Raw genomic sequence first — 24,566 nt, forward strand, 5'->3', positions numbered from 1 at the left:
CATTTTTACTGATAGCCAGTATGCTTTTTCTACTGTACATGTTTTTGTGCAACAGTGGAAAAAACTGGGAATGATAACATCTACTGGCAAACCTATAAATCATGCACAGTTTATTTTAGATCTTTTAGAATCTATTCAGTTACCTCAGAAAGTAGCCATTTGTAAATGCACAGCTCACACCAAGCAACAAGATAGGATTTCAAAAGGAAATGCGAGAGCTGATACAGCTGCAAAACAAGCAGCCACAAAAGTATTTATTTTAAATGAGGAATTACAACCCTCTGAAACTTTAGATCTAAATATGTTAAAAACAATGCAGACACTCACTACGCAAGCTGAGAAACAGCGATGGATAAAATGAGGAGCAATCCTCGAAAAGGGGCTGTACATCTCTAGAGAGGGAAAACCGATACTACCCTCTAATTTGTTTCGCTATGCAGCATTGTTGAGCCATGGGCAGTGCCATGTCTCAACAGGGGGGATGGTACAGCTGGTGAACCAGGTGTTCACAACGTACGGATTTATAAACTACTCTAAAAAAATTTGTTTGATGTGTCAGATTTGTAACAAGCATCATGCACAGGAGGCGATAAAGCCCAAGCAAGGGAGTTTCCCCACACCACCATATCCGTTTCACACTATTTGTATGGATTTCATAGAATTGAACAAATGTGAAAATAAGAAGTATTGTCTTGTCATTGTAGATATGTTTTCCAGATGGGTGGAAGCCTTTCCAACCAAAAATCCAGATGCAGCTACAGTGGCAAAAATACTTGTCAAGGAAATCATTCCTAGGTTTGATATTCCAGAAAGAATCTACAGTGACAATGGTATACACTTTGTAAATCAAACCATACAGCAGTTGAGTAAGCATTTTGGTATTTCTTTAAAAAATCATTGTGCATACCATCCGCAATCTGCAGGGCTAGTTGAAAGGCATAATGGTATACTAAAAAACAAATTGAGAAAATTAATAGCTGAGACAGGAAAAACTTGGTTGTACTGTTTACCCCTGGCACTGTTGAGCATGAGAACTGTCCCTACAGCAAAATGATTGACTCCTTTTTGAAAAAAAACTATTTGGAAGGGCTTATTATATACCCCAGTGAAAACTTCTCATGTCATCAGATCAGGAAGCTGATTTTACTCTAGCTGAATATATGAAAAAATTGTTGAGTTCTAAACATCTGTTGCAGTCAAATTCTGTTTCAGATAGAAAACAAACCGAAACATCAGAAGTGGCAGTGACGCCAGGAGGGTGTGGATCAAAATTGTCAAGTGAAAAAACTGGGCATCGCCAAGGTGGGAAGGTTCCTACCAGGTGCTTCTTTTGACACCCACTGCAGTCAAGATAGCAGAACGAGCTTCATGGATACACCGGATGCACTGCAAGCTGGTTAAGAATTTTGAGTTGGACAAAAATCTTACCTGTCCATCGGGGCCCTCAGTACAACGTCTGGCTACAAAGGGGGGTCAGATCAATAGGACTGATCCATCTCAACCCCAGTGAAGAAACCATCGATGCTGAAGGTCCTATTAGGGCAGAGAGTAAGAGCACGTGTCCAAAGTAAAAATGACGGAATCCCGTAAGATCCAAATACACCTACTTGGAAGAGCCGGAGAAAACAGAAATGCAGAACAACCATTTCCACAAAAGTATTGCATAACCATCCTGTTGACTATACTAGTGACAATGATCTTTTTGTTGTGGCCATTCCTTTTCTCAGCCACACAAACTGAACTGAACAAGCGTACAGAGTGGCACCCGAACTTTAACACTTATCAGGCAATCAAATATGTGTATGCTGAAACCTTCAATGTTTCGAATTGCTGGATTTGCACAGCTTTACCAAAAGCATATGGGGGGGTTACTGTTAACTTCAGTTCCCCTAGGAGCTAACAAGACCTGGGAAAACCTAATTCATGACACATCAGATGTCACATCACAAGATAAAGTAGCATTGCACTTGTCTGTTTGACAGAAGGGAACTGTGTGTTTTTATAAGAATGATACAGTCAAGGTGGGTTGGAGCAATTGCAATGACTGTTCCCTATATATGCTACACTAAACCTGATAACATCAGATCCTATTGCAACACAAGCTATGATACATTTGTTGAACTGATGCATAAGACAATTGAAGAAGTAAAACAAAATGCTGACCTCTATAAGCAACTGTCCATAATCGACAAAAAAATGTTTCATGCAGAGTCAGGGTATAGTAAAGTTACTACTAAAGTAGAAGATTGTTACTTTATATGCGGTAGAAAAGCATATAAATGGCTACCTGAGAATTGGTCCGGCAGTTGTTTTTTGGGGTACCTGGTTCCAGCCATACGACACACAACAGTCTTACCTCAAGAGAAAATTCAGAATGTTCAAGAAATCAAGAAGCCTGTCAATCCAGTGGGGAAAATCAATGCACGCTGGAAAAACCATCATGCTGTGGGCTTAGGGAACAATGGACTGTCACACATGGACTTGAGTGATACTGTTATATCGTGGGCAGGTGTACTGCCAGCATATGGAGCAACGAAATCAATCTGGGAGCTGAGAAAATTGTCTAAGCTTCTCGAAATAATGAGCAATACAACCTTTTCTGCCCTAGAATTGGTGACTGATGAACTGACTGCCATGAGAACAGTGGTGCTTCAAAATCGCATGGCTCTTGACTTCACCCTAGTGGCGAGAGGAGGTACGTGCACTTTAATCCAGGAGGAGTGCTGTTCGTATATTCCTGACCACAAACACGAGATAGACAACCATCTTGAGGTGATTCAGCAGGTGTCAGCCATGACCAAATCAGGACCAAATCCATTGATGGACTTTTTCCAGAAATTGTTTGGGGGTTGGGGCAGCATCCTGATGAACATTCTGATTGCCATCTGTGTAGGAATAATCTTACTGGTGGTATGTGTGTGCTGCTGCATCCCCTGCATAAAAAGACTGATTAAAAATGTTGTAGACATTTCAGTTTCAGAAACCTTATACCAAGATGCTGAACTTGAAGAATTGCTAAAAAACTGAAAATGCTTTCATGAGCTTAAACTGAATGACTCTCTTAACTGCAAATCCTGAGCAGGAAGAGGTTTGGGGAAGAAAAAAATTTTTATGCTTATCCTGAAAGTAGAATAAAAGTATTAAAAGGGGGGAAATGTTAGAAAAATATATAATAGTAATATGCATGCTTAGTGCATTCGAGGTTTAAAAGGGTTAATACATTTATTCTGTTCACACTGCATGAATCTGCACAGCTATTAGAAACTTAACAAGAAACATTTCATTTCTGCTAATGTCATGAAAATAACAAGAGACATTTCATTTCTGCTAATGTCATGAAACTTAACAAAGAGATATTTCATTTCTGCTTATGCCATTAGAAAATATGCAGCTGCTAGAAGTTTTGATAATGAAAACAATAGATGCTTGAAAGTATAAACCATAGTCAGCATTAATTGTACCAAAGCTAGAAATGTACCTTGAATCTAGACAAAATGTAACACATGTATTAGAACTGTACAATTGAAGAATTGAAAAGTTAAGGTGGGCTAAAATAAGCCCAAGGCCAGGTTGTTTTTCTCAAAATGTGTTTGCAAGACAGCAAATAATCTGACCATGTCAGAAAAAAGTCTGGTAACATTTTCTGTGAAACATACAGAAAGCTGTGTCCAACTAGGTCAGCAATAGAATAATAACATTTTCTGTATGACATGAAGAGAACTGTATAAGAATAATATACTGATCACCAAAGAGCCAGACAAATCCTATACCTACATGCTTTGTCTCCTTGCTGCAAGTAATAAAGGGTGCCTTGCTTGAACCTAACGTGCATTCGTCTTTGAAGTTTTTTCCTTTTACAATCATATAAAAAATGGAAGACTACTTCATTTTTGGAATTCTGCAGTCATACATTTGAATGTGTTGAAATCTTTAAGACCCAAGACATTTTTACAAGAAACTCAGTTTTGAAACAGAAATCTAGAAAAATATGTTACAAAACTGTATTTTGGCTTTAAGAGAGTGAACTTGCGTTATTATATTCTCATGTAATGAAATGTTTTGCAAACTACAAAGGTGGAAATTACCTGGCTTCTTTTCTGGAGTGGTATTCTCCGAATTAGAGTGTTTGTTCTTCACTGAGCCAGATTTATCCTTTTCTGTTTTGCAAGAAATATTCTCTTGTTGGGCGTTCTTTTCTGCCAGTGCTTTTTTTGATTCATATTTCTTCTGCCGACATGTCTTAGCAGGCTCAGGCAACTTTCTTACTTTACAACGAAAAGATGTAAGAACTTGGATCGAACCATTCCTGAACTTTTCCTCTTGACCCGCTTTGCTTCCGTTCTCATCCACAGAGGAAATTCGATACAAAGGCAACACGTGAAGTTGTTCTTCTTCTGGAATTTTACCACTTTCTCGATTGTCTTCTCTTGTTAATGTACATACCTGAAAATAACCCCCCCAAATATTACATTATTAGAATATTATGAGATATGCAGACTTTAATGTGTGTGTGTGTGTGTGTGTGTGTGTGTGTGTGTGTGTGTGTGTGTGTGTGTGTGTGTGTATGCACGCATATGGATGCCATCTTATTAATTCACTGTTTTACTGCTCTAGAGATGCACCTTCATAGGTTTAAAATGAAGGTTTATCACACAACCTATCTGTGACTTCCATTTTGAGATTTAGAATGCAACATAAAACACCTTACAGTCAGCAATTAGCATGTTTATTGATCAGCCAAAGACTGTTTTATAGAGTGTGAATCTATCACTGCCAATTCATTGAAGGCATGTTTTGGTAATATGCATAAAGTAACACATATTATTATTTTTTCTGGGGGCTGACCACTCTCATGACACATACAATGGTTTTGTTTATTTCCTCTGAAGTATATTACATTGTGAGACTGCTTAAACTGAGAACAAGATCTAATTTCCTGAGTTATGTTAGTCTTCAATGAGAATTCCATTTACTGCATTATTAAAAATGAAAAGACTGATAGATTTGACTTCAGTGAAAACTTATTCGCCTATAGGTTGTAATGTACTAACAGTGTTAATCAAGATTCTCATAGGCCTATTTCTTTATGACATGCAAAAGCAAAATAAAAAAAAGATGTTGTTCAAAGCAAAACAATGTTGACATCATGTTCTTCTTGTTTTTTCCTCTTTGATTAGCAGTGCCTTTTGTTTTTTACACTGTGTATTTCAGTGCTGGAGTACATTATTGAGATAATATAAACATCATAAATGCTCTAATGTGGTGCAATGCAGTGCTGTTAAAGCATGCTTCTATAGGATACACAGATTTGGTGCCTTAGAAATGTAAACATATAAGAAATAATTTTACCAAAGCATAATTAAAGCAGTCTTGCTTTGATCAAAATGATGCTCTGAGTACTTGTCTTATCTAAATTCTGTGCTCGGATCTAAATGTACCACATTGTTATTGGACAGATACTGAAACCCCCTCTATCAAGCGCTAAGCTATGTTCCATGCAGTAATTTAACTTAGAAAACCAACTCTGCAGTCACTTCCTCTAATTGGAAGTGGGAGTTCTCCTTTGATGCGATCTAAGATACAGGAGCAAACGTTGCTGTAGCATAGGACAGAGGAATACAACCTAATGCTATTGCATAAGTATGCACAAAAGAAGACTCCATAACTGAAGCTGAGAATACTGTTGTTACTCAATCCAGTTTACCAAAGTGCATGCTTATAACTTACAGCTTATTTTCTGAAAGACTTCACAGCACACACATGCAAAGCATTTTGGCAAGCCTAAACTTGTCTAAATGAGTGGCTCAATGGCACAGAGCACAGTATCCTGACTGCAATTCAGATTACCATACAGTGATTAGTGGCCCTAAAACTGTAGGAGCAGGCAGTCAAGCAGGAGGAGAAATGAATGGCTGTGGCCCACTTACTTCATGGGGGGGGGGGATGCACACACTTGGTGGCTCACTGAAGACTAGAGAAACCACCACTCATGCTTAAGGGGGAGGTGTGTGGCTGACTGTGAGGAAGCACCCCTTGTGGAAGTGAGGGGGACGTTTTGTTGCAATGCATACCATGTCTTCTCCTTAGCACTGCACCATGTGTGTGCAGGGGATAGGCAGCATAAAGAAAATCATAGCACCCCAGATGACTCTCTGAATGATGGCCCCCTCCTGGTTGACCCTTGCACTACTGATGGCTGTAATGACTGACTGGAAGGGTACTGACGTTTAACAGACAGCAAAGGCTAAGAATAAGAAGGAAAACAAAAAATAAATGCAAATGTGTCCAAACAAAATGGAACAACTCAGCACTATGTCTTAAATCATAAAACTGACATTTATTTTATACCATATTCAAAACACATTGCTTGCAGAATCATAGAAGCCTATTCTTAATAGCACTTAAGACAGATCTTCTGTATGATTATTAATTCATTTAAAAAAAAACTTTCCACTGGAATGTGTACATTTTTATTTGTACCAGATTTACCCAGATAAAGATTGCAAAAGTCTGCATGTGTCTTAACAACCAGGAACATTCACCTATATATATATATATATATATATATATATATATATATATATATATATCAAAGGTTCATATGTTGTTTTAAAAAACTTCAGCTAAGCAATCAGATCTTGCCTTTACAAATGAAAGTTTTTGAGACACCAGAAACATGGTTACATTCAAAAGAAAATCAGAGGAATGGTACATGAATACAATACTACAAGTTAATTTTTTTTTCCACAGGAAAAAAAAACATCTCTACACTACACTCTGTCTAAAGTTTATCACCTGTAAAGTTAAACATGATAAAATAAATCTGCCATCAGTGTATTTTATAGACATTCCATGTTTTTTTCTGGGTTATTATAATTATTATCATTAAAAAAACATGTGTTAAATACCTTCAACAAACTAATTTTGATGAAATTGTGGATGGCAGATAGGGTTTCAAAAAATAATAATTATTATTACTGACCAAAAAATGATGAAGGGGTTGATAGTTAAGGCTGCAGAGTATCAGTACTTTCCATGCTTTCTAATATTCATAGAAATGCTCACACTCCGTCTGTTAGAACCACTGTGTCAAGTATTGCATCCTTCATGGTATCTCTATCTGCTGTACTCACTTTTTGATTAAAACGTTTGTTGCCTCTAGCGATATCAATACTATGAGATACCACACATTTTTACAGGTGATTCAGGATGCACAGCTTGATTAAAAGTGATTAAATATTTATACATATGAATTCTACACTGGCAGGCTTTGATGCTGTAGAGTTTTGGCTGAGTTGTGTCCAGCTTTATGAAGCAGGGTTCAATGCCTTTTTATTGGTTCTGGCAGAACAGATTTTAAACAGAATTCCCAGGGCATGCAGATTTATTTCTGGCAAACACAAAATTGGTTAAGTGCTTTCATCAGAACAAAGGAACTTCATCAGAACCCAAGTACAACCAATAACATTAGAAAATTACATAAACAGTCACATGACTAGAAACATGCACTATCATTTGACACTACCTAAATCAAATATTCACATGATCAATCACATTCAGTCTGAACACATCTCATAAATTATAAAAAAATATATAATGTGTGAAATAGATAATAATGTTATATAAAAAGTTGAATAGAACCTAAGATAATTATACACAGTTAAAAAGTTTAAAACATCAAAACAACCAAGATAAGAAATAATATTATTACATAAAATTGTCCATTCCAAAGTTTATATACAAATGCTCTTACTTTGTCACTTTTTCATTTTAAACTTCAAATGCTTTGATTTTTAACATACTTCATATTGAAACAGCTTCATTCAAACCAGGGAACTGTATGGCATTCGGCTGACTCTGACATATCACTTCCCTGTATTCCAGTATTGATTTTCAATTCCCAAGTCTCTGCATAACAGGTACCTTTTCCAAAATAAAGAATAAAGACTTATTGAAAGACACACACAAAGTAGCAAGTGGTAGATGGGGTTGGGTAGCCCCTGTTAACATAATCTAAACTGCAGCTTTTGTTTCCCTAATCATAAAAATGTGTTTCTTCACCTTGATAAAAACATCATTATAAGACTTCATAAATTTAGAAACATCGCTGCTTTTGTAATACATTCTGACAAAGCTCGAGCCTCTTTCTGCAACAAAACCATTTGGCTCTCATGATTGTGCACCACTATCTCCATAATCTTACATCCAGTCACATCAGACAAACCTAATAAATCTTTGTGAGTAATAGAGTTCAGCACAGTCCCATTAGGGAATTTTCATACCACTAGTAGATCTACACCATATTCATTATTCAAAGAGTTATTAGTGGAAGATGGCTCATGCTGTAATGAAGTAGTCAACTGAGTCAGTTTCTGTATTAACAGTGTTAAAATACCAGTAAACTGTGACAGTGCATGTCTTTCCTGGAACAAGTCTTGGGACATTTTGATGGAGGAAAGAAATTGCATAAACCAAGAAACCAGCTCTACAGTAAAAAAAAACAAAAATAAGCAAAAAAGAACAGCTGCAGTGAACCTCCCAGGACACACAACTTTATTCCAGGCAAACACAAAATTGGTTATGTGCTTTCATCCCTTCAAGGGACTTCATCAGAACACAGCTACAAACAAGAAGCTCATTTAAAATTAAGTTAACAGCCACGTGACTAGAAGTTTGCAATATCATTTGACACTACTTAAATCAAATAATCACATGATCATTCACACTCAACCTAAACATATCTCATAAATTATAAAAATATATAATGTACAAAATAGATAACAATATAGTATAAAAAGCTGAAAAGTACCTAATATGATTACAGATAGTCAAAAAAAGTTAGAAACATCAAAACTATCAAGATAAGAAATAAAATTATTGCATAAAATAGTTCATCCTAAATACTACAAACAACTGCTCTTACTATGAGACTTTGTCATTTTAAAGTTTAAATGCATTGATATTGATACAGCTTCATTCAGCCCAGGGAAAAGGGTAACTTTCAGTTGAATCTGCCATATGAATTCTAGTATTGATTTCCAGTCCCCAGCTCTCTGCATAACATGTATCTTTTCCAAAACAAAGACTAAAAACATACTGAAAGCCACATATAAAGTAGTGTGCTTAGCTGAATTATTTTGTTTTAACATTCCATTTAATGTCTTCCACATGCTTGATGATTCTTTTGTTCCATCCCCTTTCTGTCTTTTCTACAAAAAAATCAATCACATGACAGGCAAGTAACAATATAAACTGTCCCTGTTGTTTGATAAATAAATTGTCCTGTACAATACATAATCTTTCAGTGAATAGTGACTTGTATGAATAAAGAATTGTGTTTATATTTACATAGCTTTTTCTTACAATTACTATTTCGAGGGATTGTTTCAAATGTTGCCCTTTTTGTATGAAAACAAAGGGGTGTCCCTAGTTTATTTAAGCAATAATCCACGCCTGGGTGTGGGTAATGCTGGATCTACCCGCTGTTGATGTGGTTTGGTCACAAGGCTGAAGCCCGATTGGCCAAACAAAGACAACCATGGGTAAATCCAGCATTACCCACACTCAGAAGTGGGTTATTGCTATTATACAATGACATTATTTAAGAAAAAAAATACTTACTTTTCTTAAATAATGACATTGTATAATGCCTCCTTGCTGCCCTTCTGCAGCTGTCCAGTATTCTGCAGCAGTTCTGATGTACTGTGCATGCATATGGTTACGCAGTACATCAGAGCTGTGTGTGGAAGCAACGGAGAAAGGAAGCTCTCCGTTGCTTTTGAAAAGGTGTCTCGCTATGTTAAAAGAGTTTAACATAGCGAGATATCTTAAAAAAAGCAACGGAGATCTTCCTTTCTCCATTGCTTTAAACTCATTTTACATAGCGAGATAGCTTTACAAAAATCAACGGAGAAAGGAAGATCTCCGTTGCTTTTTTAAGATATCTCGCTATGTTAAACTCGTTTAACATAGCGAGATAACAGGAACGAAGCTCTTCCATTCTCCGTTGCTGTCCAACGCACACAAAAAAAAGACATATTAATGGAAAAAGTCCAGGCGACCGGACCTTTTTCCATTAGTATAAGTCTGATTTACAACGGGCACGCTAACCAATCAGCATGCACGTTTTTAAATATTAATGGGGGGTTGCTGTATAATCCTTATTTCATCATTGAAGGTTATAAGTAAATTTCTCCTTACTATATCCTTAAAACATTGGTGTATCAACACCCAGTACTGCAGTTAGAGTGGGGCAAAAAAGGCAACTGTTCTGGGCAGAAAGTGGTGGGAGGGGGGCTGATCAGCCAATCACGATCTCTAATGCAATACTGGTTTTTGCAGTCAAACTTGAGTGCTGTAGTGCTCCATGAGTGTTCTAAACACAGGCAGTTTGTTAAAGTTTAAAGGTAAAAATGTGTTTTTTTAAAACTATAATCTGAGCGATGTAGCTCTCTGTGCAGGCAATATATAAACTGAAGCAACTGTTTGCTATAGTTTATAAGAAGTATTTAAGTAAAACATGAGCAGTTTGTTTCAGTTTATAAGAAGAAGAAATTTTTTTAATAAAAGGGTGGAGGGTCAGGGGGGCAAGGCACAAAAATGGGACCTGAATGGATAGTTGAGGGTGTGTGTTGTGCATTCTGTCACCTGACTGGTGTGCCAGTAGTATGAGTTGGGGTGTTGTGCTGGTTCATTGTTCCGGCACAGGGTGTTGGCTGAGCCAGATGCTCTTCTGGCAGGACCATATGTAAAACCATGGCTTATGTTCTAAATGTAGGTGCTATAGTGTCATTGTTGAGTTTCCTCATAAACTGAATGTTATACCTCATTTTCATAAAAGGTTGAAACCTCTCATTTCTACCATATACCACTTCCCTCACAATGTCATTCAAAAATTGGATTGGTAACACTTCTCTGTTAGCATTCTTTTAAATTTCTCAGTTTCCTTACAAAACTTAACATCACTAGACATCAGTCTTGAAATTCTAACCATTTGCCCCTTGACCAAACTCCTTTTTTTTTTGAGTCAAGAGGTGATAACTAGAAAAATGCAAATACGTTTTGCTAAAAGTGCGTTTCCTGTAGATAGAAGATTCAAACTTCTGATATATATCATCTTTAACTATCAAAACATATAGAAAAAAAATAAGATTAACATTCAAAGTAAAGTGCAAAAACTATGTAATATTATTTAAATAATTAACAAATTCCTATAAATCATATCTATCTCTGCTTTGTAAATCATATGTATCTCTGCTCTATATAGTAAAAAGATCATCCGAAAACTGGGTAATTTAATCTTGTCCATACAAATCAAATTAAAACATGACGCTTCCCCCAAACTATTGAATAACATTAGCAAATACTGGGACATAAGATGCCCCCATGGCAACACCTGATTTTTGCTTGTAATATTTCCCATCAAAATATAAAAAAAATATTGCTCAGAGTACATTTTAACAAACATAGAAATCAGTGCTTTCTGCAGTTTGTAAGTAGTACAGCTGTGAGGACATGATCTATGACTCAGGAAACAATTTGCATTTATATGTGATGGATATGTGGAGGCAGGTCCTATGTGACTGCTACTTGGTCTGGAAATCAGATGTGGAAGAGTTGTGGGAATGCCTGAATACCTGAATAAAAATTACTGGGGAGCTGATTTAAATTTTACATTTATCTATGGATAAAAACAGTGATGGTACAATAGAAGCAAAGTTATTTAGGAATCATTTCAGTAAGAATTGTCTTTTACTAGCAAACAGCTGTTATCCAGGACAACTAATTCACTATATACTCAAAATTCAATTTTTGAGAATTAAAAGAATACTTCTGAGGAAGGAGAATATTCCAACTCCTGTGCCAAAGCTTGGTACGTAGAAGTTATTGCTGGACAGATGTAAAATAAGCGAAACAGTGGCCAATGAAAAGGGACAGAGCTGAACTGCTTAGATATAAAGAAAAAATTTACAATTTCCCACATTTTCACTTTTGTCTTTTGTCAGTAATATCATGTCAATCAGATATTATGAATAAGAATTGGAATATTCTGAAGACTGAGAAATATTTCTCAGAAATACATCCAGAGGAATATAAGATCATCTACAGAAAGGCTAAAACCATTGCTCAATATCTGAAAAAATCACATAGAAAATAAAAGTAGTTACTTTAGATGGAGATATAGATACTGGTTGCAAACCATGTAGATGGTGTTCTTTTTGCAACTATGTACTAAAAAAACAAAATAATTCACATCAGTCAATACTTCCAAATTTATCCGATCATCTCTTTAATTACATGTGGAAGTGTCAGTGTGATGTTCTATATAGGCAGGACACCATGTATGTTTAATCATCACATTTCTGAACATACAAGTGATGTTCATTTCAAGACAGAAAGTAGCCCTTTGTTTAAACACACTTGGAACTGCAAAACAGCAGTTCTCTTTAATTACATGTGGAAGTGTCAGTGTGATGTTCTATATAGGCAGGACACCATGTATGTTTAATCATCACATTTCTGAACATACAAGTGATGTTCATTTCAAGACAGAAAGTAGCCCTTTGTTTAAACACACTTGGAACTGCAAAACAGCTTCTTTTATGCTCTTGGGTATTGACATGATTGTGAATAAACAGAGGGGTTGGAAAGTTCTTTTGTTTCAAAGGATCACATACATTTTATACCGCTATGGGCTCTGTTTAAACCAGGGTTGAATTAATTTTTTGTGAGAAATGGTTCATTTTGTATTTGGCTGTAATTCTGCATCAATACCATTAGGTGTCACTATAGCAGTATGTCTACTGGGGTGTAGTAGATAATATTATATTGTTTAGGCATTTACCTGTTCAACAATATATTCTTTTTATAAACACTGCTATATTTATTACATCAGTGGGTATTATTTAAAGAAATATTAAGTGTGTTTAAAGTCTGCTTATGTGTATGACACTTTATTAATGATGTCATGTTGTGCAAAAATCAAGTCTATTTAAACACAGCAGAATTGGCAGTTACATTTTACTGAAGATGCTTTTGCCTTTTAACCAGTTTAAATTTTGGTTTTGGAGTGGAAATAAAGTAGTTTGGATTATCACTTCCTGTTTCCTGTGTTTGTGGTGTGAGCATTGTGTTGGACTACATTTCATTTGAGCTCATGCACACTAGTTCCGGTTCCTATCTTTGCCTCCATCATGAATGGTGGAGTGTTTTCTTTGTAATTACTACCATGAAGTACTTTGAGTTAAGATATTTTAAAACAACTAAATTTGATGAAATTTGGCCCACAGATGACAGGCAGAGTTTCTAATAAAATAAGCATTACATCTCAGTGGGTTGGAAGGTGCAGACAAAGTTTACTTTGCTGCCTTGAATTCGAGTCTCACCTATGCTGCTATGGCATTTTGTGTTTATCAAATTACTTGACATAATTTTGGGTCGACCATCAAACTAAGAACGTGTAGGTAGGACATTTTAGCTATGGGTTTGTCCGGATTTGCATGACTAAGTCCCAGTGTAAAAAATTATTTTTGAGAAGCAGTATTTTGAACAGCTCGAGAATTTTATGTTTTACTTCCAGATGTTATACTTGTTTAATTATTCTCTGAAGCCAATATGTGATTTTCTGCAGTGCTTAATGTAATAATGTTTGTGATACTTTACAGCATTATATGAGCTATGAGCACACACACACACACACACACACACACACACACACACACACACACACACACACACACACACACAAATACACACACATGCCCCCCAGACACATATACACACACATACACACACACACACACCACACACACACACGCACACACACGCACACACATGCACACACACACGCACACACACACAGGCATGCACAGGCACGCACACAAACACACAAACACACACACAAACACACACACACACACACACACACACACACACACACACACACACACACACACACACACACACACACACACACATATATACACACATGCACACACACACACACACACCACAGTCCCGTTACCTGTCCCTATCCTATCTGTCCTCATGTGGTCCCTCCCCACCATAGTATTTAGTGCCATCATTAGGGAATGTATCTGTAAAGCCCTGGTGGTGTACGTATCCTCCCATTCCCCAATCTCTGCTATAATGTCAGTTCCATTATGGCACTTTAAGGGGTCATCCCTAGTGCATAGTGTCCCCCTCCCCACTCCCCAATCCCTGTACTACTGTTGTTGCCATTATGATGCTTTAAAAAGTATTCCCTGATGCCCGGTGGTTCTCCCCATGCTCGATCCCCAAACTACCTTTGGTACCATTATGGCTCCTTAAAAAGTGTTCCCTGGTGTCTACTGATTTGTCCCACTCCTGATCACAATGCTGCTGTTGGTGCCATTATGGCACTTTAAAAGAAATCCCTGGTGTCTAGTGGTTCCCTGCCACCATGTTCATGTTGGGTGGTTCAACGTGGCATTTCAGCTTTTTGAAGGTTGATTTCATAGGTACTATGCAAAGTCATAATCTGGATAATACCTGAAAATGTTACCACTTACTTTTCTGACATATAATGACATGATAAGTATGTTTAAATTAATTTATTTGGAGCAAAAGCACTGGAAATTATCAGTGTTATAACACAATCCAAGAGACTTATTAATACCTTACCACATCACATTAACAGCTGAGGTAAAATGGCTCTGTTAATGTGATGCTGTGATTCAAAGACATATTAACTGAGATAAGGAAAGACTTTATTATCGGCTCATTTACATGTCGATGAATTGCAGTTACCATGATGTGCAGATGCAGATCAGAATTTCTCATGGTAGTTAACTGTGGTGACCACATTGTGTATGGAAAGGCACCCTTCCTCCCTCAGTCACTCTCCCACTCACACAAGTACACATTCAAACACAAACTCACAAAAACACACACACACACACACACACACACACACACACACACACACACACACACACACACACACACACACACACACACACACACACACACACACACACATTCTCCCACCTACATGTAGATGATTCCAGTTATTCCCTTTTTATCTATCTCCAGTTCTTCCTATAGCTAAGTCTATTTAATAATTTACTATTATTCCTCTTATATATTTCTACTATTCTAATCATCCTGTGCTTTTGGGTTAGTATTGAAGTCCTGATGTGCTACCAAAATTACTGAACATTTCCAATATCCCCAGAAGATGCACAGTAACACCTTCATGCAATTATCTACAAATATAAAAATATTACTCTTTTTTCCTACCACTGTCCTGCCTGGCCCATCTTTCCCTTACTCTCTAAATGAAATATTCAACAACTACTAAACATAATCCAGGTGATAATGGACAACACTGACATGGTCCTCATTCTAATGCTGTTTCTTCTTTAACACCACCATTTAAATATACTGTAATTGCAATTTTAGGGCCCTATAAAGGGCTTTCACACCCTTCAACCACCTACCATCTTCAGTGGCCTCTGTTGAACCATTATAAACTCCAATGAGTCATATTCAAAGGCTTTCTGAATGTCTTATCAGCACGATTCCTGCCTTCCCCGGCCTTTTTTCTCAGTCCAGTCTGAAAACTCTATGAGAGTTTGCTAGTGGTCAATGGATGATCTACCTTTAACAAAATCAACTTTTTATCCCCTATTAGATTCGGTAGGACTTTTTCCAATCTTGCCATCATACTCCAAACAAAACCTTTGGTATGTACATTGCATAGAGATATAGGTTGATAGTTTTTGACAGCCATCTCCTTCCCTTTCTGTTTATGCAGTATTACTGCTGTAGTCTCTTTCATACATAGCCAGCCTTAGGCATAGGCCAACTAGGAGGCTGCCTAAGGAGCCATTCTAGCAGGGGTGATTTTCCAGGTAGTATGAGGGGAGGGGGGCCCTGTGGTCTCCTTTTGCATAGAGCACTGGATGACTTGGTTAATCTTCCTTTCCTATAATGTCAGACCTGCTATTTTCCTGCTCACCTGAAAGTCCACTCTTTTATAGAACTAATTGTGGAACTCATGCAGATCACTTGCTTTGGGAAGCATTTGAAATGACAGGACGTGCTAAAACGAGTTCTGAAACACAAAAATTGAATGGCCAAAAGAACAGACTTGCATAGACTAAGTCTGAGATTCCCATTTCCTGGAATATTCCCTTTTCTTTAAGTTATGGAGATCTCAGACTTGGTATACATACACTTCTATAACCCAACAACAGCCAATCCCCAGCCCTGGTGATCTAACTTTTGTTGCAATAAATGTTTGAAGTATAAGAAATAAAACTGCTGAACTACATACCTTGATTGCCCAACATAAGCCTGATGTTCTTGCTGTAACTGAAACTTGGTTTAAACCCAGCATTAACTACTCCAAAGTTATACCTCCTGGCTACAATATTATCTGTAATGACCACATAAAGATGATAGGTGGTGGTGGTACTGCTTTAATATTTCCCAGTCTTTTTAGTCTTTCAACTTTTCTCGGTTAGGGGTCGCTACAGCAGAACTTCGGTCCGCTAATGATTAGCAGTGGATTTTTACAGTGCCGAGTTGCCAGTCCGACACCCAACCTTCAAAGAAGGTGCACCCATTCACACATGCACCTATCTGCGTGTCTTTAAACATTACTCAACCACAGGGAGGGCATGCAGACTCCACACACAAGGCACTCCAGCCGAGAATCAAAGGGGAGAACCTCTTGCTGTGAGGTGACAACGCTAACAGCTACACCACCGCTGCCACGTACACTTTAATATTTCCCAGTGCCTACCACATTTCCCCTTACAGCAAACCAACACCAAAATTCAGTTCAGCAGAGCTTCTTATTGCTTTCCTCAAAATAAAGAATTATAAACAAATACATATTACTGTCCTTTATATCCCTCCTGGTGACAATACAGCTATACTGGAAGATATCATACACTGGATATTCACAACATTTCCACAAGGAAAAAATATTACTAGGTGATGTGAATGTCAGTTGGTTGGACATAAACTCTAACTCCCCTACATCTAGCATGAATTTATGTGATTTCACACAACTAATTAAGAGCTCCACACATTATAGCAAGACATCAAATTCTCTGTTAGACTGGATCTTAGTATCAAATACTCCACCACAGGCACAATGTTATATTCTCTCAGTGATCATCTCCCAGTCTATACAACCAGGCATACTAATGGCAGAGGGCCTCTCAGTGATCATCTCCCAATCTATACAACCAGGCATACTAATGGCAGAGGGCCTCTCAGTGATCATCTCCCAGTCTATACAACCAGACATACTAATGGCGGAGGGCCTCTCAGTGATCATCTCCCAGTCTATACAACCAGACATACTAATGGCAGTGGGCGTCTCAGCGATCATCTCCCAGTTTATATAACCAGACATACTAATGGCAGAGGGCTTCTCAGTGATCATCTCCCAGTCTATACAACCAGACATACTAATGGCACAAGGACTATATACTGAAAGGCATAATAATGTGGCAAGACTGTTGCACTGGGGATTGTGAAAACATTACGTTATCAAAGTGGCTGAAAAACACTGGAAGCATGATCCAAAAAACATCATAGAAAATGAAGAAGTTTACATCACATGCAATGACCCATTACCAACAATTCAAAAGATAGATGATAGAAAAACAGATATAGTGGTCCAGAAAAAGAAGACAAAAGTAGCATTGATCACTGAAATCACCACACCCAGTGACTACAGTGTCCTGCGCAGAGAGAGACAAAGTTATAATGAATCAGGATCTGCAAGCAGAAATTAGAGCAATGTGGAAGAAAGATACTCAGACAGTTTCAATAGTAGTAGGAACAACAGGTTTTATAAAAAGAATTTACAATCGGGCCTCTCAGTGATCATCTCCCAGTCTATACAACCAGACATACTAATGGCAGAGGGCCTCTCAGTGATCATTTCCCAGTCTATGCAACCAGACATGCTAATGGCACAAGGACTATATACTGAAAGGCATAATAATGTGGCAAGACTGTTGCACTGGGGATTGTGAAAACATTACGTTATCAAAGTGGCTGAAAAACACTGGAAGCATGATCCAAAAAACATCATAGAAAATGAAGAAGTTTACATCACATGCGATGACCCATTACCAACAATTCAAAAGGTAGATGATAGAAAAACAGATATAGTGGTCCAGAAAAAGAAGACAAAAGTAGGATTGATCATTGAAATCACCACACCCAGTGACTACATTGTCCTGCACAGAGAGAGACAAAGTTATAATGAATCAGGATCTGCAAGCAGAAATGAGAGCAATGTGGAAGAAAGATACTCAGACAGTTCCAATAGTAGTAGGAACAACAGGTCTTATAAAAAGAATTTACAATCGTATTTAGCTATGTTACCAATACATGTAAGCCCATATGAACTGTAGAAGGAGTCATTACTGGGCACATTGCGAGTGCTGCGAATAGCACTTCTGGCTGACATCAAAGATTGAAACAATAGTTGTTCCAGTGATCAGATTTTGCTGATCCCTGGGCTTTGTATTTGGTTCCTGTGTTCCTCTATTTTCTTGTGTGGCCAGAGGGAAGTTTCTTTACTCACCAGTGAGAGTGGGGAGTACTGAGCTGCCTGTTTGTCCTCAGAGGAGTGGTTAGAGACAGTAACTGGTAATTCATTGGCCATTTTGGGTCATTTCCTGTTTTTCCAGCCCCCTGCTATAAAGCATGCTTTGGCGGGCTTTTCTGGCATTAGAGAACTTGGCATAGCTCCTCGTGGTCCCCTGCAGAGTTCCTAAGCCAGCAGAGAGCAGAAAAAGTGACTTTCCTGATTCTAAGCATTTTTTAAGCATTTTTATTGCTTTTTCGACCTTTTGTGCATTTCGACCACTGTTTCTGCATATATTATTGTGATATTACCTGTTTTCTCTGTTTTTCTGAGCTTAATTTGTTGACTGCACTTCTTAGCTTAAGTTTTGCTTATAAGTTAACCTACAGGCTAATACACTCAAGTGTACTAGCCTTTGATAGCATTTAGTCGAAAAACCAAGCATTTACTGTATTTTCTGTCTGTGTGTGTAAAAACTACCCCCAAAAATACTTCTGCTTTCCTAACTTTCCTAGCTAGTTGTTCCAGCGATCAGATTTTGCTGATCCCTGGGCTTTGTATTTGGTTCCTGTGTTCCTCCATTTTCTTGTGTGGCCAGAGGGAAGTTTCTTTACTCACCAGTGAGAGTGGGGAGTACTGAGCTGCCTGTTTGTCCTCAGAGGAGTGGTTAGAGACAGTAACTGGTAATTCATTGGCCATTTTGGGTCATTTCCTGTTTTTTCCAGCCCCCTGCTATAAAGCACGCTTTAGCGCGGAGTTGCCACAGGAGCGGCGGTTAATCAAGGTTAAACTGTTCGGGCTACCTAAAGTCCACTCTTCAAATTTTCCCTTAAAACAGCAGTCCACACAGCCTACCTCGACCTGGCAAAGGCTTTCGACACAATACCCCACTCAGGTATCATTGAAAAACTCATCAGCTTAAATGTAAACCTATACGTCACAAGATGGGTTGCAAATTGGCTAAGTGACAGAACCCACAGGGTCAGAGTTGCTGGCGCCATGTCAGACTCAAAGCCTGTCACAAGTGGTGTCCCACAGGGCTCAGTCCTGGGCCCTCTCCTGTTCGGCATCTACTTTTCAGAAGTACAAGCAAACACAGGAGGATTATGGCTGACAAAATTTGCAGATGACTGCAAACTGGGCGCCATAGTTGAGAACACATCTGACACAGATATCCTTCAGAAGGGTCTTATAGAAATGGAAAACTGGTGCCAGAGTCATGGCCTAAAGTTAAACGCCAAAAAATGCATAGTCATACCCTTTGGGAAAAACAAGGTTACCCCTAGCTACCATATAGGCAGCAACCCACTAAGCACAGAAGAGGTTATCAGGGATCTGGGTACCCAGGTTGACAGTAACCTTCATTTGACACTCACGTTGCAAAGTAGTTAGGAAGACCTTCTACATTGCCCACCTGATCATGAAGGGATTCACATCTAGATCAAGGGAAGTCATCGTCCCCCTGTACTCATCACTCATCAGACCAATGATTGAGTACAATGCCCCATTTGGAATGTATCTGACACGACACCTGCAGCAACTGGAAAGGCCCCAAAAGTTCTTCACCAAAAGGATAAAGGGTTTCAAAAATATGTCCTATGCTGCCCGACTGAAGGAACTTCAGCTCTATTCAGTCTCTTACCGTCTGCTCAGAGGTGACCTGTGCCTGACATACAAGGCCATGTCCAACACAGAATTGATGAACATGCTTCACCTCAAAAAATCTAGATCCCTCAGAACTACAAGGGCGGGAGACTTAAACCTTGACACGGTTATTAATAGGACGTGCTGGAGGGACAGATTCATCACCCAGAGACTCCCTATGCTGTGGAACAAAATCCCGGTACATGTGAGGCAGAGCACCTCGCTGGCTTTGTTCAAGAGAAATCTTGACCAATGGATGGGAGATCGCAGATATACCCCAGGGATTATCTCAGTGTCACTGCTTGACAGAGGCACAGCAAAATAATGGGCATAGTATCCTCCAAACTAAAGGGGTGGCGAAAGCCACAAAACTCTGGGCTAGGCTTATAAATGCCCTTGGGCAGATAGCCTAGTATGAACCTATGAACCTATGAATACTAATGTCATGAACTTTAATTGTACTTTGACTTAGGAATGGGGTCCATTCCCGTCATGGTACTAGAAACCCAAAATACTTGGAGAAATTAAAAAGCCAGACATCTCACACATCCAATTAAACTGCATGTTTATAAAACAACACACAACCTTTTCAAGTTTAACCCAGAAATGTTTATTACTACACTATCATCTATTAACTGGAACTTCTTAAAAATCCTCCCCTTAGATGACGCTGTAAATGAATTTAATACAACTTTTCTAAATATCCTAAATAGCCTTGCACCTCCTAGAAGGAACAGACTGAAAACAAATAATGCGATTTGGCTATCCAAAAGAGAGTATAATGTTAATGCAGGACATGGAAAAGCATGGAAAGAATGGGAAAAATACAAAATACCTCAATATCTTGAAAACTTCAGAATGCTTTGCAATAGTACTAAAAAGCACATACATGAACATAAAAACTATACTATAACTGCTTTCAATATTATACTAAACACAGCCCTGGAAAATTTTGGACATCCATTAAAGAAATCTTAAATCCCAGTTAAAAATTCAAGATAAACCCTCTTCCGATAACTTACCACTCCAAACTGCAGTGCAGTTAAACTCTTATTTTATAGATAGTGTAGCATCTCTAACCAAGGATTCCTCAACATCTAATCCCAACCCTGCCCAACAGCCATATGTCACCTCATCTACTTTCACCTTCAAACCTGTACCCACATCCTGTATAAAACTACTCTTAAACAAACTTAAACCATGCTCTTCAGCTGATGACATTCCAAATGAGTACCTAAAAATAGCAGCCAATATCATTAAGTATCCTGTCTCAATCCTTATAAAAAGGTTTATCTGGGAATCCCACACTCCCTCTTTCTGGAAAAAGTCACACATTATCCCTCTGCACAAAGGAAAAAAATTCAACAGACATTAACAACTTTATTCCTATAGAAATCTTGTCTCCTCTTGCCAAAATACTTGAAAAATGTATTTAAAAACAATTGCTAGACTATCTCCTGCATGAACAAATCCTATACCCTACACAGCATGGCTTCTGTCCTTCCTATAGTACTAACACTGCCCTTCTATCCTATATAGATCCTGTAAGTAAAGCTAGAGATAAAGGCAAACTAGTATCTTCTTTACTTCTAGACTTTTCTAAAGCTTTCAACACAGTTTGTCACAGCAAACATCTACTTCAAATGTCCTCACTAGGTCTCTCTCAGTCCACCCTTCTGTGGTTCAAAAGCTACCTATCCAACAGGTTTCAGTCAGTGAAATGGCACTCCACACTGTCTCCTTATCTCCCAGTTACCACTGGTGTACCACCAGGCTCTATCCTTGGTCCCCTCATCTTTAACATTTCCACCATCACCCTCTATACATCCACACAACGGGCCACCCTAAAACAATATACACATGATTCTACTCTCATTTCCACATCTGACAACATGGTACACCTCCAAAAATTAAGTAGGAAGCTTTAACAGCCACTGAAATGTGCCTTCGTAACTCATAACTCATGCTCACCCAAAAAAGGCCAAACTACTTTTTTTCCTCAAATCCCTCTCTCATGGAAAACAAATTAAAGTCCTCTCTCTTGATAATACAAACACTAAAGTCACATCTCACAGCAAAATATTAGGATGATAGTGGATGATAATCTAACATTCGAACTGCATATATAAAACTACATAAGAAAAACTCATCAACAACAAGAGATGCTTTACAGAGCTAAATACTTTCTCACCAACACAACTAAAACTACATTTGCCACTACTTATCTCCTCCACACTCTTCTTTATAGTGCTCCCATCCTTACTAACCTCCAGGCTTCACTAAAATTAAAACTTGAACGATGCTATAACAATGTTGCTAAATTTGCAGCAGATACCCATTTCAGAACCCACCACTGTATAGTACTAAAAAGTCTAAATTGGGTAGAACAGGCTCATCAATTAACATATACACAAATTATTGCCTCCTGTAAAATTATCCAGCCTCCATCCGCCTGTCCAGCATTAAAAAACATTGTATACACCAATGTTCCCAGTTGATCATTGAGATCCAGTGAGCAAAAACCCCTGTCTGTCTACAAACCTAGCAAAGTTGCTGAGCAATGTCTGTACTCATACAAGGTTACCAAGGCCTGGAACTCTTTAGCTTTACCCATCAGGTCAATACCCACCACCCACCTTTCAAATCCACTCTGAAAGACTTCCTAGCTAAAATATGACTATCTTCTTGTTCAAAACCAGGATAAACTATATCCATAAATGTCTACATGTACCTTTTCATTTCTTATACCTCCTTACTCTCCCTTCCTCACTTACTTCCTTACTGCTATCAAATTATTTTCCTGACATTCCCTCTAATTACAGCATAAGCCTGTTTTTCCTTCGATTCACATTGCAATTCCTATTTCCATTAGACTACCTTACCTTTAATTTCTTTACAAACTGTCTAAATTTTCTCTAAATTTTAAATGATTGTCATATACCTTGTATAGATTCTTAAACACGTTTTTTATATTATGTCTAATTTGTTAGAATTATTTAAACTGCAGATGTTTTTTGTTTTATTTTGAAGACTGCAAAATGATTATTCTTAAAATGTTTTGTAATAATGTGGAGCTTTTTTCCCCAGGCCTCTGCTGTAAATGGGCTTCTAGCCGGTCAGACTTTCCCAGTAATCAAATGTCAATGAATAAATAAATAAATAAGTCTGGGGGTGTGGGAGCTTGCCCATTGCAAAAAAAAAAAAGAAGTTCAAAGAAGAAGAGCGATTTTTGCCCTTTTCTGGGATGTTCAGTCTTTTTTTTCAGCTTGTCTGCACTTGGCATTTTGAGTGCTGACATTGCAATAGCGATCCACTTGCTTTATCTTCATTTCAGATGCCTAATGACCTCCATCACTTCTCTCTTTCCTGTTGGTGAATGTAATCCCTGTTGCTTCTCCATGTCCAAAACATTCCTTTCCTCTCTCCTTTGGTCTTCCACTTAAAATGACCCAAATATTCCTTTCCTGAACTTTAATCTTTCACATCAGCATCTTGATGTCAATATATCCTTTTCTCACTAACTCAGTTTTTAAATTTAATTTCTCATATTTTTTCAGTCTGTGTTATGGCTGCTTGTTGCTGTCCTATTTATATCCTGAGTTTCTACCTCTCCTTCTTCAGACTTTGCAGCTTCCTAAGCCTACTGTCTAAACCTACCAGTCCCTGCATCCTGTCTTGTTGCATCCTCCCTCTTCCAGCCATAGTGTTACCCCTACAGGTAGCATTCACCTCACCACATTCACAGATTCCCAGTGTACCGCTGGAGATTTTATTGAGGTCTACTGTGTCCCTAACCATATACCCTGTGTTCATTTAAGATCATCATTCATTATCTAGTCCCCTGGATTCTATCTCCATCCACCTACCATCTGGCTTCCTAATTCACAACTCTTCTTAATGATGGCATGATCTGATAAGCTTATATCTCTACAGTATACGGCTGTGATTTCCTATCCACCAATAGTCTGTCCAACCTACTAGCTCATTTTGTTTCACACATTTAAAATGAAAACCCCACCACTTCTGCCTTAATTCTTGCCACATCTAATAGTCCCTCTTGACTCAGGTGCTTAGCTAGAGAAGTTTTACTACACCTGTTAAATTTACTGTTCCAAATTTCCTATCCTTTTGGGGGTCTAACACCACAATGAAGTCTCCCTCCCATGATTACATTAGCCCCCTTTTCCTTTGGTGTCTGCAAATTCCTGAGCCAGAAATGGAAAATTTCAGGTCTGTCTGCACTGGTCCCACAGAAAAAAATGAAGACCAATCTATGTCTCATCCTCATCCACCTGCCTGTCACCATCTGTCTTACTCATCT

At 38.1% G+C, this 24,566-nt stretch overlaps 1 protein-coding gene across 1 annotated transcript in view; it reads right to left on the bottom strand.

Annotated features, from left to right (window-relative positions):
* Positions 1–24,566, bottom strand: part of TET2 (tet methylcytosine dioxygenase 2) — a 285,218-nt gene that overhangs the window by 82,593 nt on the left and 178,059 nt on the right. Inside the window, exon 8 of the mRNA XM_044061309.1 lies at positions 4,086–4,443. Coding sequence (XP_043917244.1) covers positions 4,086–4,443 — 358 coding nt within the window. The remainder of the gene's footprint in view (positions 1–4,085; positions 4,444–24,566) is intronic.

Source organism: Protopterus annectens, chromosome 2.part0 (genome assembly GCF_019279795.1).
Source record: "Protopterus annectens isolate FY-2018-M chromosome 2.part0, PAN1.0, whole genome shotgun sequence".
In the NCBI taxonomy this organism is placed as follows: domain Eukaryota; kingdom Metazoa; phylum Chordata; order Ceratodontiformes; family Protopteridae; genus Protopterus; species Protopterus annectens.